Source organism: Cyprinodon tularosa, unplaced genomic scaffold (assembly GCF_016077235.1).
Source record: "Cyprinodon tularosa strain WSP-4 unplaced genomic scaffold, ASM1607723v1 ctg154, whole genome shotgun sequence".
NCBI lineage: Eukaryota > Metazoa > Chordata > Actinopteri > Cyprinodontiformes > Cyprinodontidae > Cyprinodon > Cyprinodon tularosa.
The window spans coordinates 2285722-2295397 of NW_024038375.1; the positions used below are offsets into that span (position 1 = coordinate 2285722).

The 9676-nt window shown below is 39.3% G+C and overlaps 1 protein-coding gene across 1 annotated transcript; it reads right to left on the bottom strand.

Annotated features, from left to right (window-relative positions):
* Positions 1–1029: 1029 nt before the first annotated feature.
* On the bottom strand, positions 1030–4500 carry LOC119780070 (retinol dehydrogenase 10). Its single transcript, XM_038279966.1, has 5 exons — positions 3921–4500; positions 1724–1822; positions 1482–1627; positions 1272–1403; positions 1030–1191 (listed from the first exon to the last, which is right to left on the bottom strand). The coding sequence occupies exons 1-5, from the start codon at positions 4392–4394 to the stop codon at positions 1071–1073; spliced, it is 972 nt and encodes a 323-aa protein (XP_038135894.1). The 5' UTR covers positions 4395–4500; the 3' UTR covers positions 1030–1070.
* Between the last annotated feature and the right edge of the window lie 5176 nt (positions 4501–9676).

Consider the following 9676-nt stretch of genomic DNA (forward strand, 5'->3'; position numbering starts at 1 on the left):
AAAATTAGGAATATTAAAGGTAGTCAAAATCTTCGAAATGTCGTTAAGTGAAACCATTGCTGAAATTTTACAAGCCCAAATTTCTTGGGTTAGGGTTGATTATTGGCTGACATAATGAAAACCCAAAATTCAATTTATTACGATATTTCATAACGATCCTAAACATATTTTTAAACTGAAATGCCAAGCTTCTAAAAAGCACTCCATCCTTTTACATGATTTAAATCAGAAATGCAGTGAGACATTCAGATCATCCTTTGGTTCTGCTGAAGTTTAAAGAAAGGCCATGTTGCTTCCAAACTGTGCTTTAGCTCATTTTAGCTTTTCTAAGGTTCATGCCAGTTCACTGTTCAGACGGTAACACCACGGGAACCAGTTTTGGTACCCTTGCCAGCGTAGGTGGCTATCAGCTTCTACTGGAAAATTAAATAATCTACATAACCTTTTGTCAGGAGAAGGAAGCATAACATGCTGAAACAAATCCTAGTAGATAGCTGTAAAGCAGGTCATCACCAGCAGAAGATATTCAATTCAAACACACATTGGTCCCAGAGGAAAATGTGATGTGGTTTTTTACAGAGTTCTAGATGTGCATACCTGCAGGCAGGAAGGATCCTCCAGCTTGTATAAAGACTGTTGTTGTGTAACACATTCTGAAGAGGATGCACACTGTATCCAAAATGTTCTTCATTTTATGACTTATTCATTGTAAAATCATCTCCAGAGGTTCTAGAGGAGTTCTTGAGGAGTTGAGCTTCTTTCAGTAATTTGCTCTAATGCCATTACCCCAGCAGAAAATGCCAGAAGTGATCACACTCTTCACAATAGACTTATACAAGATATGTAACATCTTGCTGCAAACACTGAAGGACCTGATACTCCTTAGGAAGTACAGTCTGAGAAAATCTATTTAAAATAAAGTTAAGATTTTTTTTTTTTTTTGAAAAAGACCAAGTTTCTGCTAAATGTATTTTAAATCTTTATATACACCTTTAATAGGAAACTATCATAAAACAAAATTACAACAAAATCCTTGGCATTTACTTAATTCCATTCAAAAACACAAAGACTCAGGAGGATTTCATGTGGCCATTTGATGTCTTCGTCTCAGTGTTCTTGATGAATGGCAGCATACACCTATCGCCTCCCATGAAGCGATACGTCACAACGTTGGCCTCCCAAGGCAGCACCCTGTAAAATATACGATTCAAGTCAATATTTAATCCAAATGGCCGTGGCCGTTTCTCATGTCTAATAAGTAGCCTACTCACGCTCTTGCGATGAAGGGGATGTACATGATACGAGGAATGCAGACCATCTCTTGCTCTCCTAATATGGCTTTCATGGACTGCTGCACCGTATAGAGAGGCTCAAGTGGAGGAATCAAACTCTGAATCTCTTTCCTGGAAGGTTTGCAAAAAAAAAAAAAAGTTGTAATGCAACCTGTCAGATGGGCTGAAAGATGTCCCGCAGCATCTCACCTGATCTCACAGCCTGCAAACATCCCTGTGTCAACAATGTAGGGGCACACTAAAGTGGTTTTGATGCCATCGTTGTTTTCTGCTCGCAGTTCATGTGCTAGTGATTCGTGGAAACCGACAGCACCAAACTTACTGGCACAGTAATCCTGCAAGAGAGTAGAACTGTTCAGGCCCCTTGGTGTGCTTTTATAATGGTTAGGCTTTATTTTGGGGAGGGGGGTAATGGGTGTCGTGCCACATACCTCTACACATGCTGTGGTGAACAGTCCAAGTGCGCTTGCAATGGTGACAATGTGGCCATGGTTCCTTGATTTCATTTGTGGCAAGAAGGCTTTTGTCATCTGTTCAGGATAGATAATTTTGTGATTAAAACTTTAAAAAATGTGGTGAGGAATCTCTTAAATGTCACCTAGTAATGCCAGGGGGCTAAAAGCCTACATGTTATGAATGCTGGCGTACCATAAATAATAAATTATGAGCAGTTTAGTTTGTGCCTTCAACTCGTTGCCCATAGGAAGACGTTTCTTGGATTACAAAACAGAATATCTTCAGAACAGCTCCAAATGGAACAAAACTAATATGGGTAAGTAGAACATGATGTAATAACTTAAAATCAAGGGGCTAATGTAAAAAAACAGTGTTCCCCTTTAAGGGGAATGTTCAAACTTAAGCATTTACATTTTTTAATATTAACAATTACCTGACAACTAAAGTGCTGTGGTTAATTATGCATATGAAAATACTAACATTAAAGTTGAAATATACAGAATTCATGCCCTTTTTAGAACTAAATTTGATGTTATATGGGGTAAAGAGAAAATTATGTGTCTATGCAAGTCATCTAGTCATAGATAAATAACTACTTTAACAATAACTTAGAAAATCCTTTTAATGTAGATATTAGTACGTATAAATATTAATACATTTTATGCAGAAAAAAAAATGTGATAAAATTAGGTAAGTAATAACAATGTTAAAGATGTTCACCCCAGAAGTTTTGTCCACTATACCTCTTATTTAGACATCATGATGTTTTAATATACGTGTCTTTGTTAGGAAAGGCTGTAGGAAAGTATAGTTTGTCTTTATTTAGATAATATGGAAGTTGTGCTCGTTCCTGTTGGAACAGTGTAGATTGACTGTGAGGTTCTGGCGCCTATCCGTTCTCAGCCACCCCTGAGTGTACATTGGTTATTGACTGGCCACCCCTAATAAAATTTTCTGGGTATGCCTCTGGTAACTGGGGTGCTGTGTTATCAGTTGCTTTCTGTCAGACATGTTTGATGAGGTGTTTTGCTATTGTGCAACACTGGACAGAAACCCCACATCTGCTAGTTGGAAAATGAGAGACAAATATAACTGCAGGCCAATGATGGAGGAACCTGATTTCCTGAACACTAACATCGGCTGATCAGCTCCATGCAGCATTTATGCAGCAATTCATTAGAAATAAGCCCCTTGCAGGTATTGGGTGCATACATGAAACAGCAGATAGGGACAAACTTTTTAGTATCTCAATTTTCTGTCTTGCAATTCATTGTATTGGATGGGGTGGAAGATCTTATGACTTATACATGCCTCACGGATCTGTAGACTGTATAAGCATCTCTTGTCTGTCTCACTCCATGCATTTTCCTGCCAAGCCACTATATATACGTATATGTATGCTCTCAATGGTGGTTCCAGGAACTTTTCAAAGAGTTGTTCAAGGCAGGGACCAATGGTCTCTGGAGAGTGGCTGAAAACTAAATGCACCTAAACCAACTCAGGGTCAAACCGGCTCTGGATCCTGCTCCTCTAGTTTTATATTTAGACTCTAATTCTGAAATTTGGAGCTTTACTGGCTATAAGACTAAAAGTAGAAAATTAAAACTATTATATAAATAAGTTAAAATAAATAAGTGACTCAAATAGTTAACTCCTTATGATTACATAAAAAAATCTTGAGTGAGTGAATCTATTAGACATCAGAAACAGCAATGGCTGTTTGGAGCTTAGGAAAAAAAAGTGATTTACACAGGTTCATATTTCTGATGTGAAAAACCCATTAGGCCTAATACTCCCCTCCTCTCCGTGCCTTCAGCTCTTATTTTCCCTTGACACAATCAGTTTGCTCTGTTAATTTAGTTAAAATTAGGAAATTGAGGAGTAAAATCACATGTTTAATGAATGACTTGGTAACCACCTTACTCTTTTGGGTATATGAAGCGAATTTTAATTGCAGCTTTCTGTTTATATATCAGGCAGAACCTAATTAATTGGACTTTATCTTAGAATCAGAACATGCTGTACTAACCCAGGCTGTACGCACTGCTCTGATCCCTTCACTCTAACGCTAAACTGAGCCACCAGTGAGACACTTACATAATCCATGTCAGGCTGTGTTTACTCTGAGTCAAGTTTCACAGTTTCACGCACAAAAGACGTAAGAAGGATTACCCAAAATAGCGCATGACAGTTGACCAGTAGAGTCCTCTCCAGAAGCTCGTCAGGACAGTCCAGCAGCCTCCGTCCGGCCACCACTCCAGCATTGTTGACCAGGATGGACACATCCCCGACCTCCGCTCTCACCCGCTCCGCTGCCTCATAGATGTTCTGGCGCTTGGACAGGTCCACGGTGTAGGTGCGCACATCCACACCCAGCTCCCGGGCCAGTTCTGCGGTCTGTTCGTTTGCACCTGTGTTGCAGTCCCACAAGACGAGGTGTGCCCCTTCTTTGGCAAACTCCAGGGCGAAAAGTCGACCCAGAACCCCCCCGGCTCCGGTGATCAGACACAGCTCCCCATCAACGCTCTTCAAGCGGGGATGGAGGAAGGCGCGCGTCACGGCGCACATGATAGAGTAGGTCACATCGATGAGAAACAGCAGCAAGTCCAAGATGAAGATCATGGTGATGGAGTTCAGTCTGGTCATGCAGCTGAAGTTTATAACCCCACAAAAAGCGGCTTTAGTTGTTTCTCTGCCTGACGTGGGGTTGGATGGATGGCCGCTTTATGTAACGTGTGTGCAGGATTAGAAGAGTGACTGTGGAAGGGCTTTTTGTCTGATGGCTGACTGTGTGCACATTCCTAACGCCATCAAACCATGAGACTGAAACGGATTAAGAAAGTGTGCCAAACAAAGCCAACAGCTATACTGGAAAAAATAGCTTGAAAACTCAAATAATTCAGTTGTAAAATAATGGGTCGATCAAAAAACAAACAAACAAATAAACAGATGGATATAGGGTTAAAAACAGCTGCACATATATCAAATAGGCTACCATGTACAGTTCCATTGTTTTGCAGCATAAAAAAAGATTTCACTGCCTTGTAAAAGCATTTAACCTCTCGAACGTTTTAACGTTCTCTGAAAAAAATGCAACCACTTTTTTCAATTCAATCCTGTTTATTTATATAGCGCCAATTCACAACACAAGTTATCTCAAGACACGTTACAGTTCAACTACAGGTGCTGGTCATAAAATTAGAATATCATGAAAAAGTAGATTGATTTCAGTAATTCCATTTAAAAAGTGAAACTTGTATATTATATTCATACATTACATACAAACTCATATATTTCAGATGTTTATTTTGTTTAATTTTGATGATTACAAATGACAACAAATGAAAATCTCAAATTCATCATATCAGAAAATTAGAATATTACTGAAGACCAATAAAAACAAAGGATTTATAGAAATGTTGGCCAACTGAAAAGTATGAACATGAAAAGTATGAGCATGTACAGCACTCAGTATTTAGTTGGGCCTCCTTTGGCCTGTATTACTGCAGCAATGCGGCGTGGCATGGAGTCGATCAGTCTGTGGCACTGCTCAGGTGTTATGATAGCCCAGGTTGCTCTAATAGTGGCTTTTAGCTCTTCTGAATTGTTGGGTCTGGTGTATTGCATCTTCTTCTTCACAATACCCCATAGATTTTCTATGGGGTTAAGGTCAGGAGAGTTTGCTGGCCAATTAAGAACAGGGATACCATGGTCCTTCAACCAGGTACTGGTAGCTTTGGCACTGTGTGCAGGTGCCAAGTCCTGTTGGAAAATGAAATCTGCATCTCCAAAAAGTTGGTCAGCTGCAGGAAGCATGAAGTGCTCTAAAACTTCCTGGTATGTGGCTGCGTTGACCCTGGACCTCAGAAAACACAATGGACCAACACCAGCAGATGACATGGCACCCCAAACCATCACTGACTGTGGAAACTTTACACTGGACTTCAAGCAACGTGGATGAAGTGCCTCTCTTCTTTTCCTCCAGACTCTGGGACCTTGATTTCCAAAGGAAATGCAAAATTTACTTTCATCAGAGAACATGACTTTGGACCACTCACCAGCAGTCCAGTCCTGTTTCTCTTTAGCCCAGGCAAGACGCTTCTGACGCTGTCTGTGGTTCAAGAGTGGCTTGACACAAGGAATGCGACAGCAGAAACCCATGTCTTTCATACGTCTGTGTGTGGTGGTTCTTGAAGCACTCACTCCAGCTGCAGTCCACTCTTTGTGAATCTCCCCCACATTTTTGAATGGGTTTTGTTTCACAATCCTCTCCAGGGTGCGGTTATCTCTCTTGCTTGTACACTTTTTTCGACCACATCTTTTCCTTCCCTTCGCCTCTCTATTAATGTGCTTGGACACTGAGCTCTGTGAACAGCCAGCCTCTTTAGCGATGACCTTTTGTGTCTTGCCCTCCTTGTGCAAGGTGTCGATGGTCGTCTTTTGGACAACTGTCAAGTCAGCAGTCTTCCCCATGATTGTGTAGCCTATAGAACTAGACTGAAAGACCATTTAAAGGCTTTTGCAGGTGGTTTGAGTTAATTAGCTGATTAGAGTGTGGCACCAGGGGCCATCAATTTTGAACCTTTTCACAATATTCTAATTTTCTGATATGATGAATTTGAGATTTTCATTTGTTGTCATTTGTAATCATCAAAATTAAACAAAATAAACATCTGAAATATATGAGTTTGTATGTAATGTATGAATATAATATACAAGTTTCACTTTTTAAATGGAATTACTGAAATCAATCTACTTTTTCATGATATTCTAATTTTATGACCAGCACCTGTAGATCATACAGTCAAATTGATTCAAAGTTTTCTATCTAAGGAAAACCAGTTGATTGCATTGACTCATTGACTCAAATGCAATCCCTCACACTAAGCATGCTTGTAGTGACAGTGGAGAGGAAAAAATCCCTTTTAACAGGAAGAAACCTCCAGCAGAACCAGGCTCACTGTGAGCAGCAATCTGTAGAGGCCAACTGGGGTTCAAGGAGACAGAAGCAGAGATACGAAAAGTAGCAGTAAAAGGCGGCTCCATCCAGGAAACACAAAGCCAGGCAGACAAGCTCCGAGCCAACTACCATGTCAGAGGATGAAGAGAGCACATCCAGCCAGTCACAGTCTGAGAACGAGACTACACTGGAAAAACAGGCCGATCTTCAGCATCTGAAACAAGGGTGTTGATGGAAGCAGCACAGCTGATATTTCTCTCCAGGATGATGTCACAGCCAAACAGGAACAGACAAGGCAAAGCAACTATGAGAAAAGGCAGAGAGAGCAGAACGTTAGAGATTAAACTAACAGATTCTGCAGATTGGGAGAATAGAGACAGAATGAAGCAGAATGAGGAAATGGACGGCCCTCTATCCTCCAGAAGTCTAAGCCTACAGCAGCATAACTATAGAGATAGTTATGCTGCCCTATATGTCCTACCCTGCTAACATGAAACAATTGTGTTAAAGTAACTAAATATGATTAAGTATATGCCAAAAGCAGTTACTTTTTTCCCCAATGTTCTTTAATGCTAAAATCTGAATTTTCAATTGTAATGCAGTGTTATGTCATGGACTAACAGAAAGCTGACAGATGGAAAGATAGAGGAACCTAAAACAATGCCTTTAAATTTGTTACACTAACACATATTTAATAAGCGTTGCTTCCACATGTCAAATTGAAACCCCCTCCCTGTAGCAGATGTTAAGCTATTTGGCTCCATTGAGCTCCTGTAGCCTAAGCCCAGTCCCTGAGCTTCAATTTCCAAGGCTTCCCAAATAATCTCAATTGGATTTAGGTCTGGTATTTGACTTGGTCTTTCTAGAAAATTGATCATTGTGAATACTGTTCAACTGTCAGGGATCTGTCCTTTATTTAGGTTTATTTTTAGTTTCTTTGTAATTTTATGTCTTTGTAGTTGTTTTCTGGCAGTGTTGTGTTTTTGTGTTACTCTCTGTTGCCCCCTTGTGCCTGTTTCCTTTCCCCTTGGCTCCCTTCTAGTTACTTCTATCCACACCTGTTCCATATCAACTTATTAGCCCAGTCTGTGCTCTGTTCCTGATATATACACCACCTCTGTGTTCCTCATCTGGTTTTTTGTTGCTTTGTTGCTTCATTGCTTGCTCCCCATGTGTTCTTTCTCCCTGGCATCTCATGTTTTTTGGTTTCTTATTTTGTTCCTGGATTTTTACCTATGTAGCCACTGGAACCTCAGTTAAATCAGCTACAAGTATCTCTCCCCCTCATCTCTGCATTTGGGTCCTCTACAACCTCCACACAACCTAACAGCATTGGGACCAACTGTCCTGGATGTTTTAAGTGTTCCATTGCCTCCACATTTGACTTAAATAAATTGGTGATTAGCAGACCTATGTAGCCCTTCATGACAGCAATGGTTTGATTTATGTGCTGGAGACACATCTGGATAATGCAGGACAGTGGGAGTTATAGACCCCTGCTCTAGGCAATTCCATTGCAGCTCTGGGTTTTTAAAGCTCCTCACTAAATACCAGAGCTTTTTTTTTGCCTTAAAGGCTGATTTTTTTTTTATTAGTGCCCTTAATTCATCTCCAACCACATCATCATCAGCTCTACCCAAGTTTCCTGTGTCTGAAATGTAGGATAAAAAGTTCAGTCTACTGTCCAGGGAATCTTCTATCATATTCATCTTATAGCTTTCCTTCCACAATGTCTGTCTTGCCATGTTTGCAGGGAAGCCCAGATATGTGTAATATTTTTCCTGTTAGGAGATTCTTCAGCTGAGGTGTGGATCTCTTCAGCTCTTGGTGTTCAATGGCTTCCTCGGCCAGTTTGTCAGTCAAAAATAGGGCAATGCAGATGGACCAATTGGCTTTAAAATAATGATATGAAAGTGAACTACTTTATAGCAGTTGGTGCTGACAGTAGCACCACCGTACAGAATTGCTTTATTTCAGACTCAAGTTTGCTGTTTAATTTCTGATAATGAGTAGGCCCATATACAGGAGATCCAGTTTGGCATTGTGTGAGGAAAAATAACTTGGACCTCCACTTCTCCATCACAAGAAGTATTTTTCTTAACGGACATTCTACAATAAAAAAAACTGTTTTTATTGTAGAAAAGTTAAATCAAGTCTCAATTTTTTTAAATTTTATTTCATAAAATCCCAGTAAAACCCAGTCTGTGTTCCCATACTGCTACCAAATGCAGAGAGATCACAGATTTCTGGATCAATTTGTAACCGTGTAACATTTTACTTAGACATTTAAATCCTCCAGAAAAGAAAACTATTCCTGATCCTGAGTGTGAGTTGGATTATCCCGTCCTGTGCAAAATGTTATGTTGCTAAACTGCTTAGCATGTGTCTAAACCCTTGTTTTTAAACCCTTGATTTAACACTGTTTTTAACAAGCAATTCCTCACTTCTCTAGATTGCATTGAAGACTTTGTACCATTGTTTACAGACGTTTTATAAATGCTTTCGCTGTTGCTCTTCCTTAAAGGATTTTAAAAGTGTTTGTCTCTCATGAGAAAAGGCACAAAGAAAATTATCTTTAACTAACTCTATTTTTTTCGAAGTAACAAGTTTTGGTATATTGGATAAAAATATGTCATTTGCAGCCAAAAAGGCAAAATTAAGATAAAAATGTAAAAAGCTAAGTAAATGATAATTTATAACCAACACTGCTCCCAACAAGCTCAAATTTTGTTAGAGTCAAGATCTTTTTTGCACTTTCTCAGTCACTTTAAATAACATGCTGCCAACATTTTCCATATATTTACTGATGCTGCTATTTCTATAGTTTATTGGTTATTTAACCTTCTTTTTTCTGACTGCACTTTATATATATTTAAAACATCTTTTTGCTCTTACTGTACACTATTTAAACTTCTATTGTTAATCTTTTTTCAATTTTATCTTTTATATATATATATATATATATATA

Coding starts and splice junctions, on each gene's coding strand:
- LOC119780070 (XM_038279966.1), bottom strand. CDS start 4,394: ATGACCAGACTGAACTCCATCACCATGATCTTCATCTTGGACTTGCTG. Junction 1,823..3,920: donor ACTGTCATGCGCTATTTTGG/GTAATCCTTCTT, acceptor TATCCTGAACAG/ATGACAAAAGCCTTCTTGCC. Junction 1,628..1,723: donor TCACCACAGCATGTGTAGAG/GTATGTGGCACG, acceptor ACTCTCTTGCAG/GATTACTGTGCCAGTAAGTT.